At 33.3% G+C, this 25,561-nt stretch overlaps 1 protein-coding gene and 1 long non-coding RNA gene across 2 annotated transcripts in view; both read left to right on the top strand.

The window, feature by feature from the left end:
- The first annotated feature begins 7,606 nt into the window (after positions 1-7,606).
- ppp2r2d (protein phosphatase 2, regulatory subunit B, delta) overlaps positions 7,607-25,561 on the top strand; it is a 36,708-nt gene continuing 18,753 nt past the window's right edge. Inside the window, 2 exon segments of the mRNA NM_212880.2 lie at positions 7,607-7,764; positions 7,985-8,059. Coding sequence (NP_998045.1) covers positions 7,758-7,764; positions 7,985-8,059 — 82 coding nt within the window. The 5' untranslated portion in view covers positions 7,607-7,757.
- Positions 8,725-12,389, top strand: LOC147841552 (uncharacterized). The gene is made up of 2 exons (XR_015504572.1): positions 8,725-12,008; positions 12,284-12,389. It is a non-coding gene; the product is annotated as an uncharacterized LOC147841552 (long non-coding RNA).

Here is a 25,561-nt window from a genome sequence, read left to right as displayed (position 1 = left end):
TAAATTAATTTGAATATATTTTTGCTATTGTTGATATCCAGGAATTTTCTAATTTACTTTTTTTTACCAAAGAGACTAGAAAAATTCTGAAGAATTCATTATTATTGTTTTTGTTATTATTATTATTATTATTATTATTATTATTATTATTATTATTATTATTATTATTATGTTTTAATACTTTTTTTATTGAAATGGCCAAATCGTGACTGAGGACAGAATGTGCTGGCCAGTTTGTTTTTTGTCTAATAAATGACAGTAGACTACAGTTTTTTACTTAAATACTTTAACAGATTGCTAGTTTTCCTAATGATATGTAATAAATTTGTATTTTAAAAATTAGTCTTGTTTAAAAAATTTTATTGCAGTTTTTTAGGAAATATTTTTAGTACATCAAAAAGTGTGGTTATGATGACATCTGATTAGCTAATCCAGCAAAAAATGTCACTAAATGCAGTATTTAAATCTCATAGTTAAATAGAAACTGAGGCGTAACTGCAAAAAGGTCCACTTTTTGAAAAAAAAGATCCACCCCTTTCACCAGGCTGGCTACAGGCCTGTGAATGGATGTGCTTTATTTGACTTTTTTTGGACTCCTGCTGGTAACGGTAAGTTTTATTGGGATAAACAGAGAAGTTATATACTAGGATGACCGAGGGTGGGAAAATCATGGGATAATTAAACATTTTGAGTAAATTAACCTTTTATTAGATGAGGCAGTGGCAAAGTAGGTAGTGCTGTTGCCTCACAGCAAGAAGGTCGCTGGTTCTAACCTCGGCTTAGTTGACGTTTCTGTGTGGAGTTTGCATGTTCTCCCTGCCTTCGCGTGGGTTTCCTCCGGGTTCTCCGGTTTCCCCCACAGTCCAAAGACATGCGACACAGGTGAATTGGGTAGGCTAAATTGTCCATAGTGTATGAGTGTGTGTGTGGATGTTTCCCAGAGATGGGTTGCGGCTGGAAGGGCATCTGCTGCGTAAAAACTTGCTGGATAAGTTGGCGGTTCATTCCGCTGTGGCGATCCCGGATTAATAAAGGGACTAAGCTGACAAGAGAATGAATGAATGAATAACCTTTTATTATTAAATGAATTATTTTCATATAATTTCTCAAATACTGTATATGATTATTAGATTTGAAAATCCAATAAACTCTTTTGTTTTGTATTTAAACTCGCATCTCATTGCACATCATGGGTCGTAAAGTGTCATCTTCAAAGCACTAAATGTCTGGTTTGTGTCATTTTTTATTATTTTTGGTTATTATTATTGACTTGAAGCATAGAAGATATAAACAAAAAGTTAAATAACCGCCAAAAAAGTTCTGTCTGACTCTTATCTGCAGATAAGCTAATGTACGACCAGAGAACATTGAGACGACCAGAGCACATTGGCAATTCAGTTCAAGTCTATTGAAAAGAGAAACAGGCCATTTGTATTTGAATACTGCCATCTCCTGGTCATTAAAGCTGTCTGGTTGATAGCACAGATAGTCATTTTTTATTATTCTTTTGTTAATGTCATTTACTTGAAGCATAGAAGATATAAACAAAGAGTTAAATGGACCCCCAAAAAGTCCTGTCTAACTCTTATCTGCAGATAAGCGGATGTAGAACACTTTATGTTCATATATTTATTACCATTTACACAGAGACGGCCAGAGTACATTCAATTCAAGTCCATTAAAAAAGTAACATTTGTATTTAAAGACTGCCATCTGCTGGTCCTTAAAGCTCTCTGGATGATAGTAAAGATATACAGTGTTGGTCTGCTAAATTGGGTCGCAATCATTCTCTCAGTGGGGTGCTAATGCACATTCACTTCATTTATTGAATTTTGTGATTAGTTTGGGTGGCAATCAACCTCATATGATGGAGAAATTACATAAAATATCACCACAAACAGACTGACATTAGTAATAAAGTAATGCATGCGCAATTTTTACATTAATATTCACTGTGTATTAACAGTTGATCCCAGTAAAACCATTTGGAAATTAATATTTGTTATAATCCCATAGCTTTGTAGGGGAGAGAGGGGCACAAAGTGGAGAGAGGGGCACAAAGTAACACTTTTTGGTTTTGACCAAATAATAAACAAAGTAATGGGGTTAGACAAACCATTTGTTTTTTACCAACAACACACAAGCCTCTCCTACAAATGGTTGTATGATTGCCGGCCCGGACTTATGGCTTCTGTGCAGTATTGCCAAAAATGCCAGGAGTATAAATGTTACTCTTTACTCCAACTGCGGGGCAAGTTGTAACAGACAAAGGGTTAGTTGTAACACATGCTTAAAAAGGCAGATTTCACACAAATAATTTTAATCCAGTTTACTTTAAATAGTGGCTCTATTTCCTCAGTACTTAACTCATTTTATTTTTTTATTCTACATAGCACAGTATGTTTTTCACAGTATGTCGTGTTTTTCTCAAAACTGGCTAGCAGTCAATTTGTGTTTCTTTAAAATTGGTTCCATCTTTTAGCCTAGAAGACGGTGATCATAATATACAATTTCAAGTACATACTTTCACAGATTTTTTAAACTAAAAATATATTGACTGTAATAAAAAAATACTTTTATGCTGCAAAAATAGTTTCTCCTGTGTTTCTCATCCAAATTTCGCCAAACTTTTTCAGTAATTGGCAGGAACACGTCTGCCGACATTGTGGTGAAAACATTGGAAGCATGCCATGGTTAACCCTGAGCAGATAGGCCTACCTTAAAACTCCGTGTTACATTTTTCTTAGAGTTACTTTGAGCCCTGTGCTCTCCTAGACCAATGTACATTTTGAGATTTCTGCTTTTTTGACATTTCAAATGTTTATTTTTCCAGTCTGCTGGAGAAAAAAACACAAAAATACACTTTTAGACATAAAATATTGCTTGCTATTTATTCAAACTACTTAGACTATTGAAAATGAGCTGAATCGACACAATTCTTGGGTTTTTTTGGGGAAAACTTGACTGTTTTATGTTCAATCCACTTAAATTTGTAAAAACTAATAACTTAATTCCTTTACGATATCCCAACACTAAATCAATTGTGTGGAATCCTATTACTTACTGTGTAAGTGTTTTAATTAGCTGGCAGCTAGTTCTCTGCAACTCTCACATGGTCGCCTACTGAAACTAAGCAAGCAGGGCTGAGCCTGGTCAGTAGCTACCTGGATGGGAGACCACATGGGAAAGCTAGGTTGCTGCTGGAAGTGGTGTTAGTGAGACCATCAGGGGGCGCCCAACCTGCGGTCTGTGTGGGTCCTATCACCCTAGTATACTGATGGGTACTGCTCAGTGAGTGCCATCTTTCAGATGAGATGTTAAACTGAGGTCCTGACTCTCTGTGGTCATTAAAAATCCCAGTGTGTCCTTCGAAAAAGAGTAGGGGTTTAACCCGGCCTGGGGTTTAACATTTAACATATATACCTTTAACCAGGTCTTACCTTAACCATCCTGACCAAATTTGCCCACTGGCCTGTGTCTGGCCACTGGCCTTTTACTCAAAGCGCTGTGAAAAAAACGGCCGTTAAATTACAGAACCTTACCATAAAATAATGCATATTAACCGTAAAATTGCAGTTATTACTATTTTTTTTATACTTTTTTTTTTTGAGTGTAGTGTTGGGTTGAAGCTGGAAAGGCATCTGCTGCAAAAAAAAACATATGCTGGCAGTTGGCAGTTCATTCCGCTGTGGTGACCCCAGATTAATAAAGAGACTAAGCCGAAAAGAAAGTGAATGACTAAATAATAACAATAGTCAGTACATTTTTGTACCTGTGTTAATTGTTGCTGAAATGTAAGACATCTGAACAATACAATAAGACTTGGTGTTGGGGATTTTTCCACAAGTTTCTCACAAAAGTTTGAAGGAATTTGGCTGATTCCTCCAGACAGATTTGGTGTAACTGAGTCTGATTTGCTCGCACAAGCTTTTTCAACTCTGCCCACAAATTTTTTATAGAATTGAGATTAGGGCTTTGTGATGGCCACTTAAAAACATTCACTCTGTTGTCCTTAAAGCACATTTTAATTAAATTGGCAGTATGCTTATAGGTTCATGGTTTGTTTGGAAAACCCATTTGTGGCCAAGTTTTAATTTCCTGGCTGATGTCTTGAGATGTTGCTTCAGTATTTCTACATAATGTTCTTTCTTAATGATGCCAACTCAAATGTTGTCAGTTAGCCAATCCGAAACTTCCAAAACCTTGACACCATCATCTGAGCTTTTTCAGAGGCATAATACTCTTATTGTATGTAAACTTGACTTTCAAGAAAAGTTATAACAGTTTCTCAAAAAATATCTCTCTCTTTATTCTTCTATTAAGCAGAACAGAAACAAATGTGATAATCCTAACTTACCCGAAAGAGAAAAAGATTAAGTCACGTTAAAATCTGACTTTTTAAAAAAAAGGTTATGTGCCTTTTTATAGTGTATGTAAACTTCTGGTTTCAACTGTATATTTACTGTCACATTTGCACATTAAAACATAGCATTTTTCAAAACTTGTAAAATGCAGTTCTTAATAATGAATCATGGTGATAAATACTTAATTATTTACTCGATTAACCTGCAGTGACTTGCTTCAGTATAAATATAAACAAACGCTAATCTTCAGAATTACACCAAGCAGATTACCGCTGGCCAGTAGCTAATTAATAAATCATCAGTGAATTAATTTCATGAATTATGCATTAATCAGGTCATAGAGAAGCAGTCGTTTGTATTTAAATCACTGCTTGCTTACAGTTTCTCATTAGCGGTGTGTTTTGGTGTTGTGACAATGGCTCGTGATAATAATGACTTGAGTTTTCAGCATCTCTCTGTTGAAAACACTCTCATTCGGTCTCTGTTCAACATTGATTTGCAGACATCTGCCAAATCCACATGGGTCTTGCTAACAGATCAATTATTCATTTTGATATTAGCTACAGTATACTTTATTTATGTTCTTCGATTAATGTGATATACTTAAAGTATGTTATATATGAATTCACACAGATGCTAGCTGGATAAACTATAGTGGTTTATTGATTATGATGAAATCTGAATTGCATCGTAACCACAATGCACAAAGATTCATTCATGAACTATCATTCATTCGTTCATGCATGTATGCATTTCAGCTTTATGACGTGACAACTTGTCAGAACGCGTCTCTCAGATATAACTTTTTTTTTTAAAGGAAGAGGAAAATATTCCTTTGTCAGTAGTGATGCACTGTATTTTTTTATTTTTTTAAGTAACTTTTATTTAGAAAAGAAGAAATGTACAATATAAATCAGGAAGTAATCTGTAGGAGACTGGAATACAAGTACATACAATTACAAAGTGATAAGAACAATAAGTAACAATAATAGAAAGAGAAAAAAAGAGAACAAAATAAAGAAGTACAGAAGTAAAGAAGTAAACAGAACACAGAAAGCATTAAAGACTAACTAACTGGAAGCATGATATTTTCAGAAGTTTCAATTAAATTGCAGAACTTTTTGTTGTTCGATAAACGTATAGCTTTAAGCAAGGAAACAATTTCAATTAAAAATGGGCAAATGAAGGAGAGGATTTAAGAAAATTTTCCTAATTTTCCTGAATCAAATATGGGTTGCAATATCAGCAAATTTTGAGATAAATGCATTGACCGGGTATATTTTGAGTAGAATTTTAAAATGGGTTTCCTTTGCTTTGTTTGGGATTTCATATTTATATGGGAGAAGTCACATTCTTTTCCAATCAATATCTTGTATTTACACTGACAAATATGATTTCCCTCTTGGAGCAATTCGATTTTTTTGTTGGAGAATTAGAAGAATAAGTTTGTTGTTGCATTTCTCATCATAAATACTAATACCTTCTAATAATAAGGAGGGTTCAATTGCTATTTTTAAATGAAATATGAATTTTTGTTAGATATATATATTTTTTGGGATAGCATTTACAATAATGTTACATTTCTTAAAAGGACTCGGAAATTATTGAATTTTCATCAATTGTTCATAGGATAACAAGTTCCCCAATTCATCAAATAAGGAAAATAAATGTAATATATATCTCTGTCGTACCAATTACAAAAAAATAAGGATTTATTCTTAACTGTAATATCAGTGTTGTTCCATAAAAATGTTTTATGTAGAAAAGTTATGGGAATAACATATTTTCCAAGCCAGTAATGCTTGCTGGTAAAAGTTAGTTAATTTTATAAGGAGTTTATTCGGAGCAAAATTACATTTCAAAATAAATGGGAGACCGTCAATTTTATTAAACCAATAATTGGGAATAAAAAAAACCTTGAATTTTTTGAATTTGATTTTTTTTAATTGCATAACCAGAACAATAGCATACAAAAAATATAGAAGATATAGAAGTTGCAAAAAAAAAAAAAGTATAAGAAAATGATTCCAAAATTGCATACATTCTTATAGCTTTTTTTTTCTTCCTTTTGGGGTTCCAATATAATGCTCAAGATTAATTTTAAACAAATGAATATTAGACTTATCATTGGACCATTTTTGTTTGTGTATATGGTACTTCCCATATATTATCATTAAATTAATAAACAAATTTTGCTCCAAAGTTTTATTATTGTTGTAAATCAAAAAATATCTTTACAAGAAAACTGAATTTTTTATTTTGTAAGTTTAAACATTGAATTTCAACTACACTCTAAAAATATTGTTTAGACAAAAAATAAAAAATAAAAATTAATTAACACACCAGTTTGCATTACTATATTCAAGTTACGACAACATCTAACAAAATAAGGTTCAGACAACAAACTTTATTATGTTAGCCAAATCTTTTCCTCCTCAATCAGAGGCATTTTCACATAGCAAAAAAACTTAGATTTTTAAGTTGAGTACTCAAAATAAGTTTTTTAAATGAAAATTGGAAACAAATCCAGTGTTATGTACTTAATTACATGCATGTTTTCAAGTTTAGAACCTTAAATAAATTAAGTAGCTGAAATTGTTGAGTTTTTTGTTTGTTTTCGAATTTACTGTTCATGCTTGTAAGAAATACATTTAACAACAACATTTTTGTTTACTGGTAATTTTTTATTTGTATTAAACAACAGGTTTCCTTTTTTTCCTTTTTTTTAAAAACAAAAACATGTTCTGTCCCATATTATTAGTACAAAAATAACAAAAAACACCAGTGTGTGGACTTAAAAATACAAAACAACTCCATTCGTGTGTAAAAATTGAGTTATCAACCCAATTTCGTTGGGTTGCTTTAAGTTAAATATTGTTTTAAAGTAACTGACAGATATATGTACCTTTAAATTAGCCGCATTTTTAAATTGATGTAATTATCAATGTTTATTTGTTTTGAAAACTTAATAAAGTTATTCTGGCTACTCAAAAGTTTTAATCTAATCAGCATATTAGAATTTTAAGTTACAATAGTGTATTAAACTATGTAGTGGTAACACCTCTTGAGTTATTTTTTAGAGTGTTATACTAGTGATGCACTGTATGACAATCAAGGGCGTTTGGTGTTTGCGTAACTCCCACGCTGTCTGCGTAAACCTGAGCGCAGCGAGGACGCGCCGAGCGCAGGGCGCGCTTGATTAAATGACGTCACTGTGTCATGTCGACGGACAGTGTGCGCCATCTTGAATCGAAACCAAATCACGGGCAGATCCCGCTCGCGCCGATCCCGCGCGCCTCCACTCGCTCTCATTCCGCACTCGATCGCACCGTCCGGCCGCCGGAGCTCCAGGATAAGCCGCACTGAAGGCTCGAGGCACAGAAACAGGCGATGATGGCAGGTAAAGGCGCCGCGCGGGGGTTTGTGTTGGTAGGCGGGGGCGCGAGCGGCAGCAGTGCGGCCTAAACATCAAACCAGCCCCCTTAACTGACACCAAATCAAACCCACAGCCACTGCTGTATCTCGCGCGGGGCAGGGCTCGACCTCAGGGTGTTTAAATGCTCGTTGCAGGCCGAGAAGAGCATGCATTTAAATGCACTGGTGTTGTTGTGTTTTTGCAGGGGTTGGTGGAGGCAATGATTTCCAGTGGTGCTTCTCCCAGGTCAAAGGAGCCATAGATGAAGATGTTGCAGAAGGTAAATAACGGGGTACATTTGGGGTTTAAACGTATCTGTGTGAGTTTGCATGAGTGATTAGTGCATTATGGGAGTTTTGGATGGAAAAGCATGCATTGTGGGGTATGATGTGAAGAGATGGAGGCTGAGAGCTTCCATGAAAATGGCAATTGTTTTTATCAGAAAGTGTTTCTGCGGGTTTTTTATTTATTATTCAAGTAGTATATGGGTTGAAGACGTTTAACTGATCTTCTTGAGCTTGAAACTTGCATCGTTGTACTGTAAAATGTTGTTGGCTTTCATGTTATCGACTGCATGTGGTCTTAAAACCTAAAATCTGAATAACTAAATCTAACAGTGTCAGGAGTAATGTAGATTTGGAAAGTCACTGTCATAAAACTGCACATTTATGAGCTATTATTGATCTTTCCCCACCGCATACGATGCGTAGAAGTGCTATATCAAATAATAGTTCAGTTTAAAATAAAGTGAATCTTTATTTTTGGTATTTATAATAAGGGCTGATGACTCATGATGCACTCAAAGGAGTAGTCCAGTCAAATTCTCTCTCAAATGAGAGCGTGTCAAAATAATTATGATTGATTTGCCATATGAACATTAACTACTGAATGATTAAATGTAGTAGATTAAATAGATTAAAGTAAATCGAATGATCCTTCGTATTGCACAGATGCATGCGTAAGTAATAAAGTGCATGATTGTGTGAATCCAAAATAAAAGCTTATTGAAGAAAAAAAAAGAATAACTCGATCAAATTCTTATAAAAAAATTGCTACGATTTATCAAATGTATTACTATTAATTGTTCCATGGAGATAATATAATAAAAACTGAATGGATCCTTTTCTATGAGCCGATCATGACATGTTTGATGGTCATCAGCATCTTAATCCTTTAAAGTTTTGGATATTTAGATTTTGTTTGGTATATTCAGAGTGGCTTTTTGGTATCTTTTATTGTACATCCCATCCACCAGCTTCCTATCTGAAAGATGTTTAAGCATAGTGGGTCATTCAACTTTGCAATTTGTAATGTTCAGCATGTATTTAGATATTGATGGCTTGCTTCTTTACTTGAAAGCTCAGATTGAGGTTTAATGTATCATTATTATTTACACCTTACAGATTTTCATCTACCTGTACCATTGCACACACTTAGTAACATTTATTTATCAAGTTTAAGAGTCTCTTTAACACTAATGTTTATTATAAAAAGATCAGATATTTATTTAATATTTTTGTTTTTGACTATTTAAACTATTTGCGTTAGTAATGTTGGTAAATTAAAATAAAGTGGTTAAAAAAATTCTAATATTTCTAAATGTATTGTTAAAAATGTTTAATAGTTATCGATACCGAAATGATTTGAACCATGATATCTTGATAACTTTTTTTTTGCAATATCGGCCAGCCCTATTTATAACATCCTCGTTTCGGTAGACACCGTCAAAAGGTTCAGCCCAAATGCTCCTGAGAGACCTAACATACCAATGCTACCCCAGATAGTCATGCAGTGTGAAAACATCTGTGATGCGACTACTTTGAAAATCGTGCCGTCTGAACTCGCATAAGATTACTTTTATTGTCAACATTTCTCTCAGTTAGATAATCCCACGCAAAACATGCTGGGAACTACAAATGCCTTAACCAGGTAGTTGGACCAACACAATTACTTCATGTCAACTAGTGGTGTAACGGATCACAAATCTCACTGTACGGATCACATTCCGTTTTTTTAGTCATTGGACCATTTTTCGGATCAGCTAAAAAGGGGAGGGGACAAATGTCATGTACTTTAAATTTTTTACAAAAACAGCACTGCAATAAACTATTGGTTTTAACAAACGGAACTTAAAAGCTGTAATTTTGCTAAAAATAAAATGAAGAAATAATCAGCTGAATAAGAATAAACTATAAAATATTCAGTACTCTGAGAATTTCACTGTTACTTCTATTGTTGCTGATGTTAAACTCTAACATTATCATTTCTACAACCCACATTTGTTTTTAGTGATGTGTTCACCGATTAGTTAAATAATGTAATTGCTGCCTACAACTTTCATTTTTAAGCGTTGTTAAATGCATACAACGGTGATTTTAATCTTTACCACAAACATCAGTGGTTTTATTTCAACTATAAACTGTTATCCCGGTACTGCTGTGTTATTTGACATTGTAACTTCATGACTAACTCAAAAGACTCTTTCTTGATTTTTGCATTTTTCAAACACAGATTTGCATGCAGCGATTCAAAGGATTAATACTAATTATGCAAATCACCATTATTTATAATTTGTTGCATGGTTGTTGATATTTTTTTAATGATTAATCGTGCAGCTTACACTGAATGCTTTTATGCAGGCTAAACAAGTAGTGACAGAAAAAACATCTTTAATAATCTAAGAATCCCGCCACATCGCAAATAACCTACCACAACTTGTTTTGTCATCTTTATACTGTACAGGAAAGCCTAAACGCTTTCATACATGTGATTTGAATGGAAGGAGAGATGAAATCTCACTCTGATCGTTACAGATTTAGGATTAATCTACCTTTATAAAAATGCACTAATTCGAGGGTTATGTGTGTGCCGAACTGTGGGTTGTGATCTGTACCAATCACGGATCAACCGACCACCAAAATGTCTATATTGCAACAGAAACCAAACTGTTAAACATTTTCTTGTGGAATGCCCCATTTTTAATGTTATCAGACAACAATATTTATCTGGAGAGACTTTTATCTGGAAATATTTTTAAATGTGAATTCATCTAAAATTGTACAATTTTTATCAAAAGGAAACCTTAAAAAAACTGTTTTAGATTTTTATCTTGTATATATTATTATTATTGTTTTTTATGTATTTTACCTTGGACATTATTTAATGCTGTTGATGACTTTTAATTGTTAGAATATTTTTTATAATTATAGAAAATTGGTATTTATAAAACGTGATTAACTTAATCTATTTTCTTTTTGCCATGACTTAGCCATAGAAGCTGAAATGGCAATAAAATTAAATCTCTCTCACGGATCCACTATGGTCTAACTTTATGGTTTACAAATTTAAGTGGACTAAACATAAAACAAATAAACTGGCAAAAGAAATGACAAGAACTGTGTTGTTTCAGCTCATTATAAACAGGCAATTTAAACAAGCAGCAGTAATCATTATTTTTGAGTGGAGGAATGCAAAAAATGTATAAATTGTGGTACTCTCCCTTTTACTGTTCTCTAACCATGTTGACATTTGCTGCTGAGAAACGTTGTAATGTAACGGGGCTTTCACACCTAGACTTTTGTTTCGGAACCCGTCTCGTTTTTCCAGTTAGCGTGGTTTGTTTGGCATATGTGAATCCAGCAATCGAGCTCAGATCCGTGCCAAAACAATCGCTCTGAAATCACCTGAATGAGGTGGTCTCAGCTCGATTGAAATTAACTTCGGAGAGGATCGATTGTAGTGAGAAAGCAATACAATCCGAGCCCGGCTATATCACAGTGTAGTATGGATATCTAATAGGCTTATATGGCTATATGAAGAGAGAATGATGAGGAGGGCGAGATGTCATTCCTACTAGGGTTGGGTGATGTTGACCAATTTGGCATCGTATGATGTCTAAAATGAAACATCGCGATTGATGATGTCATCGTCATCATTGGCGGCAGTGAATTAATTATTGATAATTAATTAATTCATAACGAATTTATTATTTGTTGCCTACCGTTTTGACTACCTGACCCAAATGGTCTTTGTTTTACCCATAACCAAATAAATAAATAAAGATAAGTTACACACATAATAACCACCTGTCAATCACTTTTTCCATGGGACTCTTAAATAGGCGACAGTGCCATAGATCTGTGTCGTTAACCAAAGTTGGTTGGTAAAAAAAGGTGCACAAACAACAGGAACCAGCCAACAGTGACTGAGGTTTTCGCTAAAATTACTAAGTACAAGCGTGAAAGTGAAAGATTGAACCAGTCTACTGACCCGCTGACTGCCTGGACCCGCTGTTTTGAGCGTGTGACAGTGACAGTAACTGTGTGTGTTTGTGTGTGTGTGTGTGTGTTTGTGTTTGTTTGTGTGTGTGTGTGTGTGTGTGTGTGTGTGTGTGTGTGTGTGTGTGTGTGTGTGTGTGTGTGTGTGTGTGTGTGTGTGTGTGTGTGTGTATAGGGGGGGTTGCGTGATGTACGCTTTCAGCGGTAGTGTGGAAGGAGGGCTGGAGGGCTGGCTCAGCATCGTGGTGTCTGTCGGCGATAGACGATAGCATCGTCTATCAGCCCAACCCTAATTCCAACCGGTAATTGTGCGTTTCATGTAAAATATAAAAAGTGAAAGCATTTTAACTATTAACGAGAGCTTATTAACGAGTTTATCCGAAAATTGACCGAACAGCAGTAGTTTATCTGTTATTTCTCTCTATAATGTGAAGCCTATAATGCCTAAGCCAACTGCTGTGTATGAGAAAGTCTTACCTCTGCTCTATATTTATTGACGACGTCTGAGGTTGTCTATATTCAAAATGAAAGCGCTTCTTTTTGCTTATAATGTCTTATTGCTCGTCGTCATAAATTAAATTAAGGACGCATGACAGCTAAGCGGGACTCTGCAAAATAAACCCTGAATCTCTGACCAATGTGAGGGGAGTTTACTCCCATGTGATTTGTTCTAGCTATTTTGGTCTATTTAGAAACTTTGCCATGTTAAAGGGAACCGCACCAAAAACAAAAAGCAACATTTGTAACAGTTTTATGCCCGTTTCAGAGCAATTGAATCGATTCAAAGGTGTGAAATCACCCTCAAAACATCCATGTTTTATTTCTACCGTTTCAAAAGATGATGTAATTCAAGCACAATGGCAAAATAAAGTTTAAACTATAACCAGTGCAATGCTTTTGCATGTTGTGTCTTGCTTCAACTCTGACAAAAAGGAGACAGCTATTTTTAAACAATAGAAAACAATATGCCTGTTTTAGTAGGAAATATGTCAGCGTGGGAAACAAGCCATGCTATGTATACTATTTTTGAGAGTTTTTAAATCTCACGAAGGTGATTGTTGGCAAACGTACAGTCGAAATGTTACAGCAGTAGTAGTCAATCCCGCAAAAAGTATTAATGTGACATGGCATTTTGTTGATTGATGGATGTGTCTGCTTGTGGGGCGTCTGTCGGCATGTGTGCTGCGTTCTGGGGCTCCTGTAGGGAAGCACATCCTGCCTTTTGAAACGGCGGAAAGCACGTCCAACTGGTCCGACCAGCTCACATTATCCGTGTGCTGTGTCCGAGGGTTCGCTGCATCCAGAGATCAATGATTTTAAGGCGTTATGGGGAGTTTGGGGAAAGTATTTCACTGACATTATTTTGTCTTTTATATACAGTAGTCAACATTTGAAGGGGATCATCACCTTTGATCAAAGTTATCCTAAAACTCTTTCGCAACACCTCTTCTTGTTTTAGAAGAATTTTGAACAACTTTTTTGCTCCACTTCAGATGTTGACTGCTATACATTTGTTGAATTTGTTGTGGTTTTCAGGATCTCTAGATGCATATGAGCAGACAGAAAGGATATTTAATAAGTAAGATTAAAAAATGGTATATATATATATATATATATATATATATATATATATATATATATATATATATATATATATATATATATATATATATGCAGTATATCTAGATTAGTGCTGTTAAATGATAAATCGTGATGAATATTTACATCCAAAATAAAAGTTTCTAAGTAGGCATGTAAGTACTGTGAACTTACAATATACATATATAAATTAATCTGTCCATCTATCTATCTATCTATCTATCTATCTATCTATCTATCTATCTATCTATCTATCTATCTATCTATCCATCTATCCATCTATCCATCTATCCATCCATCTATCTATCTATCTATCTATCTATCTATCTATCTATCTATCTATCCATCTATCCATCTATCCATCTATCCATCTATCCGTCTATCCGTCTATCCGTCTATCCGTCTATCCGTCTGTCTGTCTGTCTGTCTGTCTATCTATCTATCCATCTATCCATCTATCCATCTATCTATCTGTCTGTCTGTCTGTCTGTCTGTCTGTCTGTCTGTCTGTCTATCTATATAATTTAATTAAATATGCATATAATTAAAAATGTGTATTCGTTATTTGCATACTTGCGTTATAACATATTTATATGTAATATTTAACTAGATAGATAGATAGATAGATAGATAGATAGATAGATAGATAGATAGATAGATAGATAGATAGATAGATAGATAGATAGATAGATAGATAGATAGATAGATAGATAGATAGATAGATAGATAGATAGATAGATTGTGATTTTGCTGTGTATATTTATGGATGTATACATGCATGAATAGAACGTTTATTCTATTTTATATATTAAATATTCATTTTAAAACCAAATTATGTATGATAATGTCTCAAAGACTATAAAAAATACAAAACATTGTTGTATGTGTTTTATATATACATAATGTATACAGAGAACACAAACATTCATTATGTAAATGCATTGTTTTTGGATGTAATTTGAACAATATTTTAACCACAATAATCGATGAAAATGTTTTATATTTAGATATAAATTTATTTATATGATACAAATTATAAATACATTAAAATATCTGTGTAAAAAATAGTTTAGCGTAGTTTTGTTTCTATCATGTATACATAATAAATATATAAAATACCCATATGTCGAAACCAGCTTTTATTTTGGTTGCAATTATTCTTTGCCCAGCAATAGTAAAAATGGGTGAATTATACACAACAAGAAAACAAACTTATTTACATAATAAGCGTCTATTTAAATGACAAAGGATAAACATAACAGAAGTTTGCCAGTCTCTTAGGCTTTTGTTTTTATAAATTATTTATTTATTTAATTTTTTTTACTTTCGCTCAAGTTAGTTGTGGTAGTTTTAGTTACTATTTTGTTTTTGTTTTTTGTTTACAAAAATGTAGCTGCGTTTGAGCGTGTAGCTATAATTTCAGTATAAATAAATTCAGTCGGTTTAGAGAGAAAATTTAATGTACAGTTGAAGTCAAAATTATTCGTAATCCTGTGTTTTTTCTTATTGAAATATTTCCCAGATGATGTTTAGCAGAGTAAGAAATTTTTTACAGTATTTCCTTATTTGTTTTATTTTGGCTATAATAAAAGCAGTTTTTAATAAATATTATTATTAGCCCCCTTAATCCTCACTTTTTTTTTTTTTCTACAGAACATACCATCGTTATACCGTGACTTGCCTAAATAACCTAGTTAATCCTTTAAATGTCACTTTAATCTGAATACTAGTATCATGAAAAATTTTTTTTGTCAAATATTATGAACTGTTATCATGGCAATGGTAAAAGAAATCAGTTATATTAAAATATATTTTATAAAATCTAATATTTTTAGAAACTTGTTGAAGAAATCTTCTCCGTTAAACAGAAATTGGGCCAAAAAAATATATAAATATATATATTCTGACTTCAACTGTAAAAATAAAGTATTTTTGTGTCTTCGTTGAGTGTTGATTGTACATTGGCGGTTAGTTGTTGATGTTTGTGCCACTTCCAGGTCTCCGCTTTGCCCTCTGTGAAAAAAATAAAGCGGATTTCTAGGAAACGGACGCATGTTGATCTGTGTAATATCATCTGAGCAGACTGGCCCTTATGTGGAAGTGAAGGTTATTTAGAGATCACTGTTTTGCCAGACCGTGAGGTGTGATTGCACCCAGTGATAATCTTCTTTTTCAAGGGATGATAAGGAGGCTTTGCTCATTTGGGTTGTAAATATCGTCGTCATGTTATTGTGTGTATTTTTAGCAGATCTTCAAAGATAGAAAAGTAACTTGAGATGGTCTCGGGCTCCCAGCCAGTGAGTTTTCCATGTAATTCCTAAGTGTGTTGACTTCCGGTTACATTTAACTGCACTTCTTCTCTTGTTAGGCTTTTTGGCTGTTTTTTTTGTTGAGCAGGAACTTGAGGGTAAGGCAGAAGCAGTCCTTATAGCTTTATTAACTTGGGCTGTTTGATTTATTGAAATAAATGCGCAATACAGAGTTCATGATGACGCAAACCTGAGTCAATAACAGAGTATAAATAATGTTTTGTCGTAAGTGATAGGCCCGACTTTAGTGTAGTTGACAGTTACATATATATCATTATACAAAAACTATTAATTTCAAGTCGATTCAGAAAGAAAGTGCACTTTTTTCCTTAGCTTAAAAGTTTAAGGGTTTGTTTTGTTTGTTAATGTTTTAACGTCATTATTACTTTTTAAATAAAGTACGTATTTTTATTCATGTTGTTATATATCATGAATTGGCTGTTCTTTATAGTAATTTATTTTTATTGCAATAATATTTCAGAGTATAGTAATAAAAACAAATATCTTGCAAGAATTAAAAAAATATTAAAATTATTGTTTTATTAAACTGTAGTAAAACATATTCTGAATATTATGGGATATTCTCTACATTTTGAATGTAATTTCCTGTAAAAATGTTTACTATTATAAACATTATAGTGTATATTTTTTATTATCTTATGTGTTAATATAATTCATATATAATATAAATATAGTGTATATAATTTTTTCTTTTTAATATTGTTAATATTCTAATATGTAATTTTAAAACGGCTAATAATATAATATGCATTTTTAAAACTATATTTTCATATACATTTTTCATTTATATACAAAATGTATAATCCGGACTGAACTGTATATTCTGACAATAATTTCATATGTTAACATGCAATCATATATTAATATTCACCAAAACATTTAGTTTTTGTTTCAGATATTGAGTATAAAGTGCTGTTTTAGTTTTAGTATTTGTCATCATAAAGTTATAATTTATATTATGTTGCATAATTACAAGTGTTATTTTAATATTGAATTCAAAGTAATATTTCTTACTAATTTGCTATGGTTATATTATTAAATCCTATTGAGTAGGGCTGAGTGATATGGGTAAAATATCATGTCCCGGTATTTTTAGGAGGAATGTCGGTATGCGATATATATCCGGTATTTTCCCATAAATGCTTGCTTGAGAGTTAAAGCCTTTATTAAAACGTTTTTTAAACATTTTTTGAGCAAAATATAATTCAAACACAGGGGTTTCTCTCCCTGTTTACAAATAAAAGGCTGCACAAAAGTATAAATAAATATTTGATAAATAAAATACAGTACAGGCTTTTCTCCTGTTTAAAACAAGTTGCACAACATTTCAAATTATAAACAAAATCTTTGATAAATAAATATAGTACAGGGTTTTTTCCTGCTTAACACTTCTGAGCTGTTGTGCAAATAACAAAGTGAACAGAACCATAGAAAACGTCTACATTGTCTAAGCAAAAAAGAACACACTTAAATAGTAACACAACAAAAAGTATTGCATAGAAAAGAACCACAGTGAATGTAAATATGAAACGCATAGTATTTTATGTCAGTTACAGTGTTGTTATAAGTAATTCTGTATACCACAGTTGTGTGATTTAAAAACAACAATTAAATCAGCGCCTGTTTTTTGCGATTTTGTTTTAGAACTTCCGGTTCAGTCGCCTACACTGTAAACCTAAATAAGTAAGCAGAACTCAAAAAAATTGTAACTCGTTGCCTCAAAAATTTTAAGTTCATGAACTTCAAAAATTTAGTTTTCAAAACTTAAATATTTTGATTACATGCTACTTAGACCTTTTCATTACAGTTAAGTTAAAACCTGTAATGAAACCAACTTAAATTTTAAGTTACAGTAACCTAAAATTTTGTTTACCTGTTCTCATGGCATTAAGTTAACAGTACTCAAAAAAATAAGTACATACAGACCCACTTTCAATTTGAATCAACTCAATATTTATTAGTGCCTTTGTCTTTTTGTTTTAAGTACAAGTAACTCATAACATTTAAAACACAATAATCAAAACTAAATTTGACACTGCAGTGCTAACTTAAAAGGATAGAACCTGACTCTCTGAAACCCACACCTCTGACATTACAAATTCACAAACCTGCACAAACTTTTACAAAAACATGAACCATTTAAAACTAAATTACCTATATGGTTACCAAGTACTACCCAGCTGTACTTTAACAACGCTTAAGGACAAGAGCTGTAATAATGACAAATAACTTTAATAAATGCACATTGTGGGGAAAAAATGCAGAAACCTTTTAACCAGCATTTTCACACAAAAACAAATTACATTGAACTACTGAGGAACTGCCAGGCCTTAGTAATTTTTCCAATAAATTTCTACATTCGCATCAAATCATTTTTGAGACTCCGTAACTCGGGTGACAGTTTGCCCTTGTCAAGACAAAGTAAAATCTTTTGAATGAATTCAAAAGTGCTGGTCAGTGCCCTGAGACAGTTGAGGTGTAGTGCATAGATCAGTCCAAACATTACCAGGGAAGGCATCAGCAAATCTGGAGAGGCTGCCCACAACCTCACTCTCGATGACAACAGAGTTTTTAACAGGTTGAAAGAGAACTGGACTTGTGTCGTTTTCTTTGACGACTGTGAGGAGGGCCAATGCAACATCTGAAAGCTCTGGCTCATCAGAAAATCAGCTCATCAGTGTCCTGTAAGATAAAATAGATGTTAAAGCAAAAACAAAAGATTGGTCAAGTCAGCCTAGCAAACAGTAAACAGAAGTTGCAATGAATTGATACAAAAAAACCCACTTAATTTTGCTTAAAGCAACCTAGTACTAAAATTATTTTACAGTGCGGTCAAACAAAATAAATCGCACAAACTATTCGGTTGGAAAGACTGAATTAGAGTAAGCAAGCATGTATGTATGTATGTATGGCGACGCGATGTAGGTAGTGCTGTCGCCTCACAGCAAGATGGTCGCTGGTTCGAGCCTCGGCTGGGTCAGTTGGTGTTTCTATGTGGAGTTTCCATGTTCTCCCCGCATTCGTGTGGGTTTCCTCCGGGTGCTCCGGTTTCCCCCACAGTCCAAAGACATGCGGTACAGGTGAACTGGGTAGGCTAAATTGTCTGTAGTGTATGAGTGTGTGTATGAATGAGTGTGTGGATGTTTCCCAGAGATGGGTTGCGGCTGGAAGGGCATCCGCTGCATAAAAACGTGCTGAATAATTTGGCGGTTCATTCCGCTGTGGCAACCCCGGATTAATAAAGGGACTAAGCCAGCAAGATAATGAATGAATAAATGAATAAAGGATTTGTTTCACATTTTGCATCAAACATGATGATTTTATTTTCGTATTAGGTCATTGAATTATCAATAATATCATACCACAATTATATTATGAGAGTTCTTTCAATAATTAAATCCTTACACCATTTATAATAATAGAAATGAAGGGGAAAGTCTGAATATAATACAAGTTGTCATCTGTAGTTTCTCAGCGTTTCTTGCTGTCATTCAAACAGGAACTGAGTAAATCATTTTACAAGAAGGACTGCACTCCAAACTCCCTTAAACTTCAGTACATGGTTGTTTATGAGGCCATAATACAGTTTGTATACGCGTGTGTCCATTGTTATATGTGTGTGGGGTTTCCCTCATGCTCGTACCTGTCCAACATGGCGTCTCATCAGCCCTCGGTTACCCACAGCTCCTCTTAAATCTCTCTCTGCCGTTCTGGACCAGGGCTATAATGGCCTCTCCCTGCCTGTCTGATGGGTATGTATGTGTGTGCGCGCATTTGTCTCTGCTTTCGAGCTGGACGAGGTCAGGCTCGCTCTGCGCTAACAGACTCCTCTTACTGTATGTTTTGGTCTGCGTTCGGGAGGTGTTGCTGATGGCATTTCGGCGTGTTTGGGACGTCTGGCTAATGTTTGTTTATTTTGCGAGGTGGTCTTCTCATCTATACCTGCTCCTGCTGATGCCGCGGCTGTTTTTTTTTTTTTTTTGTGTGTGTGTTGTGCTTCAGTACAGTGGTGTTTCCTCATTTCTGATGCATGGGATGAAAGATCATGGCGTTTTAACGATTGTGGTGCTTTAATGCTATAGAGTGAATCTGATAGAAACACGTCCGGGTCACTTTATATGTTCAAGTCCAGTGTTTTGAATTAAGTGTGTGTGTGTGTGTGTGTGTAATGTTGATGAAACTAAAATAAGGGGTTTGCATTGCATATTTATGAGACTTGAAGCTTATACAAAATATGATAAATCAGTATTTGATGAGTTTGGCTGTCAGTGTGACCTTTTATTGTATCATAAATAACATTTATTATAACAGTAATTATGCATGGTTGTATGTTATTGCATGTGGTTTTTGTATCTTCAGGAAGAATATTGAATTATTTGATCAAAAATGGAACTTAAAACAGGTCGACTCAGGTGTTAGCACTGTTACCGCACAGAAAAAAGGTCACCGGTTCAAAGTCTCTGCTGGGTCAGTTGGCATTTCTGTGTGGTGTTTGCATGTTCTCCCCGTGTTGGCATGGGTTTCCTGCGGGTGCTCTGGTTTCCCTCACAGTCCAAACACATGCACTATGGGTGAATTGAATAAACTAAATTGGCCGTAGTGTATGTGTGTGAATGAGTGTGTATGGGTGTTTCCCAGTACTGGGTTGCAACTGGAAGGGCATCCGCTGTGTAAACCATATGCTAGATAAGTTGGTGGTTTATTCAGCTGTGGAGACCCCATGATGACTAAGGGACTAAGCCAAAGGAAAATGAATGAATGAAAATACTCATGAATGAATCTAAAATAATTTGTATTTATTTAGTTTATTTGTGTTATTCTTTTTGGATTTATTTTTATTTTTTCATATTGTTTATTGAAATATTAGGTTATTGGAGTTTGTTGCATGTATTTTTGCATCTCCAGGAAGAATTCGAAGTTGATCAAAAATTAAACAGAAAAATCATGTGATTTACAATTTTTTTTATTTAATTAATGTTTTTATTATTTAAAAATATGTTTTATTGTATAATTTTTAAAAAGTGAATTTTAAAATCATTGAAGTTGATTGCGTGTATTTTTGTGTCTCCTCGTAGAATTTGAAGTTAATTATCAAAAATGCATTTTAAAAAAATAATATATATATAATGGTGATTTATTTAAATATTTTCTTTTATTTATTAATTAATTTATTAATTTATTTATTGGTTCATTTGTTTTCATTATTTAATATTGTATATTTTTTAATCAAAATATAAAGCTTTTTAAGTTTATTGCATGTGTTTTTATATCTTCAGGAAAAATTGTAAGATTTTTTAAAACCTGAAAAATATTATATAATAATTATTTAATTTTGTATTTTCTATAATTTATTTATTTGTTGGTTTGTTTATGTTATTTTTTAAATGTATTTATTTTTGTATATTTTTTTATTGAAATATTATTTGTTATTGAAATATTATTATTATTATTTGGTATTGAAGTTTTTAGGTAATATTTATAACCACAGTATATTAATCTTGCCATGGATCTGCATAATGCATAAATAAACAAAAATACGGAAATTGAAATGGCATGTCCTTCTAAAAAAATCATAATAAATGTAATAATCGATGTAATTAATTAGTAATAATAATGTAATTAATAATACAATCTAATTATAAACAATGTAGTAGTAGTGTGTCGAAATATATCATTTATTGTTTTTATAATGTATGTCATGTCTAATATATTATCAGATCTTTACAACAAAATAATTGTAGTATGAGAATATAACAGACTTGTCTTAATAGAATTGCCCTCATTAAATTCTAATTTATATTATTATATCAATTACTTTGAGTGTTATTTTACTAGTGACTTAAATGTAGTCTTAATCTTTCCTAGTTCCTATGTGCTATCATTATATTATTAAATACTATTAAGCATTATTATTTGCATAAAAATATAGGATTTGTTTCAAATTTAGAGTCAAACATGATGCTTAAGTTTTAGTATATGCGTCATTAAATAATATTAAATCACAATTACATGGTAATTTATTTAAAATTTGCATATTTAATATATTATGAGTGTTGTTTTAACAGTAAAATCCTAACAGCATTTGTAATATTAAAAGGATTTGTAGAGAGGAACTCTTTAATAATAATTCTGTGCTGCTTTAATGTCAGAGTTGCCTAAAAAATAGGTTCCGAAAATAGCCTTTATTTTCTATGCAAAACGATCAGCGTCCGTGTTGATCTTGAAGTGTAATGTGTGAGTGCGAGTGGGCATGTTTCTGCAGTGTATGGTTGAGCTTCACCCGCTGATGTTTCTGAGTCATCAGATTGCTCGGTGTCAGCGGTGTGACTAGAGATTGATTAATCCGAGAGCGAGGACTTCGTTTATTTGTTGCTCATTAGCTGATTCCTTCAACCCTGGCTCTTTAGTGCGTTGTATTCCAACTAATGGATTCCTTTGCCATTTATAGCTACAGTTAAAGTCAGAATTTTTAGCCCTTCTGAGTTATTAGCCCCCCTGTATATTTTTTTCCCATATTGTTTGGTGGAAAAAAGATTTCTTCAACACATTTTCAAAGATAATAGTTTTAATAACTAATTTCTAATAATTAATTTATTTTGTCTTTGCCATGATGACAGTAAATAATAATTTACTAGATATTTTTCAAGATGCTAGTATTCCGCTTAGGCCCCGTTTACACTAATTAGTTTTAAAACAGCATTTTACAATGAAAATGATCCATCTCCACACTGGAGTTTTACGCAGAAAATGCACATCACATGACCACACACACACACACACACACACACACTCTCTGGCATGCGCTGTAGCATATGTGCACGTCTGAGCTCCAGGCAGTCAGCGTGTGCTTTTAGCACAGAACCCCAGGTGAGAGCTGTGCACGTTGGACGGTTCATCAAGGACCTTCCGCTGGATCTCATCTCAATATATATGTTATACATATTTAATTCATCTTGTTGTCTACATCTGACGTCACATTCCCCGACTTTAGTCTTTTGAATAAATTGTTATCAGAAAACAAGTTCTGGCTGAGTGCAAAGATAAGTTATATTAATTTATGTAACCACGTACACTGATTGCTTGCCATTATTTGCTATATTGTATAAACTTATTGTATGCTATATTTTTTAAATGGGCTATTATTGATTATTAAAACGGATATTCTGCAAAAGAGGCAGTATACGTTTCATGGTTTTCAATGAAAATGAAAGGAGGCAGTTATGTTATAGGCTCCGTTTTGTTATGCATACAGTGAAGATGACGGTCATAAAAACATGTAGCTACACGATGCCTCAACAGTTTTTGGTGTCTGTTACGTTTTCGTTTTTTGTTAAGATAGTGAAACAATATAGCCAGGGTGATGTGAATGAGTTTATAAAGCAGCTTACGCTATTCCCTCTGAAAAATGTGACGTGTCCTCAGGAGTTTGTTTTCCATATCAAACTTGCGAAGTCTGAATTACAAGGAAAACATGCAAGGCTGAACTGTGTGCAGGCTACTTAATATTGAGGAAAAAGCCCCAATCAGATTGGTAAATGTCTGCATCCATCCTGTTTTCAGATGTTTTCACCATCCACACTGACTCGGAGCAGCAGCATTTTAAAACTAAAATTGATCTTCAGCTTTACCAAGACGCTCCTTTTTCAGCGCTCAAACTTTGAGGTCGTGGATGAAAGACATAACCATTGCAAAACTTGTGTGTTTTTAAACTAAAACATAGTAGTTTAAACAGGGACTAAAATTCAGTTAAGGTAATTAGGCACGTCCTTGTGTAACGATTGTTTTTGTAGATGATAAAAATAAAACAAGGGAGTTAATAATATTGACCTTAAAATGTTTTTTTTATTTTTTTTTTATTTAAGGCTGCTTTAATTCTAGCCGAAATAAAACAAAAAACTTTCTCCACAATAAAAAATATTATCAGACATACTGTGAAAAATTCCTTGATCTGTTAAACATTTGGGAAATATTTAAAAAGAAATTAAATTCACAGAAGAGCTAATGATTTTGACTTCAACTCTATTTGATGTGTTTGGAGATTTGAGTGTTTTTAATCTCCTGAGACCCATCCTGTTTGTAATAAAAGACATTAGATGTTTTTTTTTTTTTTTTTTTTTTCCATATTGTTCAGAAATTGCAAAAACATCCTCAGATTTTGTCTGGCCCTGGAAATCAATAATCGTTTTAAGTGACAAATCCTGATTGAAGCATGCCAACAACTTGAAATGCAATAAACTACAAGCACACTAAGAAAATATTTACTGTACTATATCAAAAGAATGTGCCCTTTTTGTTTTTTTCAACCATGCAGTTTTGTCTCAATTCAACTTGTAGTCAGATATGACTGACTTTTCTGTAAATAGAATATTAGGGATTTTTTTTATTTTATTTAAGTCAATTATGTCTTATCTTACAGTTTGAAATGGAATTACCCAATCAAATTATGTTTTTTACATGCGTGAGTAAAATGAATGCTCACATTGGCTTTTGGTGGCACTGACCGGTAGGATTTCACTGAACCGTTCTGTTTTGTGTAAACTGAAAACAAAACGGTAATCTTTTTTTTCTTTTTTTTTCCATTCATCATATCGTCACCTGTCTTTGCTTTTATTATCAAGCGTGTTATTTAAACACAACCTGTAGCTATAACTGCCTTCACACCAATGGTTCTTTTTTTTTTTCACTTGGTTGTGTATGTGGTTTTTCACCTGACGCATTAATGAAACTGAATGGCTCTTAGTGATGTTTCAGTTCTATAAATGTACAAGAGCCATTTGATTATCTTTAGTACTGTTTTTGGCATCCATTGGCTAAATGAAGCCCTGCGTCTGCATCGAGAGCTAATTGTTCGGTTTCAGGAAGACTGAATCATGGTTGTGTTTTTCCGCATGTCCTTCTCTCCGAGTGAGAGATCAGAAAGGCGAAGCAGCAGGGGTAGAGAGAGAGAGAGTGTGAGAGAGTGAGTGAGAGAGTGAGTCTGCTTTTACTGCACTTTGAGCTTCAGGACAAAACACCTGAACATAAACATGTATGAATACAGCATTTAAGGTGAAAGATTTGTTTTGGCATGACATGCAATCAGCATTAGTAATGTTTTTTTTCTTTTAAGGTGCAATGTTTAAACCCTTGAATTGGAGCAATATTCCGTGCAAATGGCAACATTGGTATTAAAAAAAAAAACACATTTTTAAAGTTTTAATCAAGTAGTTTTTTGTGTGTGTGTAGGCATTAGTGTTGGGCAATGTCGACCAATTTGGCATTGTACGATGTCTAATGTGAAACATTGCGATGGACGATGGCATCGTCGTCATAGGCGGCGGTAGAGCTGCATGATTCTGGCTAAAATGAGAATTGCGATTTATTTATTTATTTTTTTGCTTGAAATAAAGATCACAGTTTTCTCATGATTCTGTAAATGTAAAATAAAGCTTAATATGTAAATAATAATATTAATTATTATTATTATTATTTTACAAACATGGTAAAACAAAAGTACATATGGTAAAACAATAATAAATGAAACTGTGTCAGTCCAGTTTTTAAAGTATAAGTTCAGTTTAGCTCAGTTCAGTGGGG

Source organism: Danio rerio, chromosome 12, assembly GCF_052040795.2.
Source record: "Danio rerio strain M-AB ecotype USA chromosome 12, GRCz13ab, whole genome shotgun sequence".
In the NCBI taxonomy this organism is placed as follows: domain Eukaryota; kingdom Metazoa; phylum Chordata; class Actinopteri; order Cypriniformes; family Danionidae; genus Danio; species Danio rerio.
This window is presented reverse-complemented; position numbering and strand designations above follow the sequence as displayed.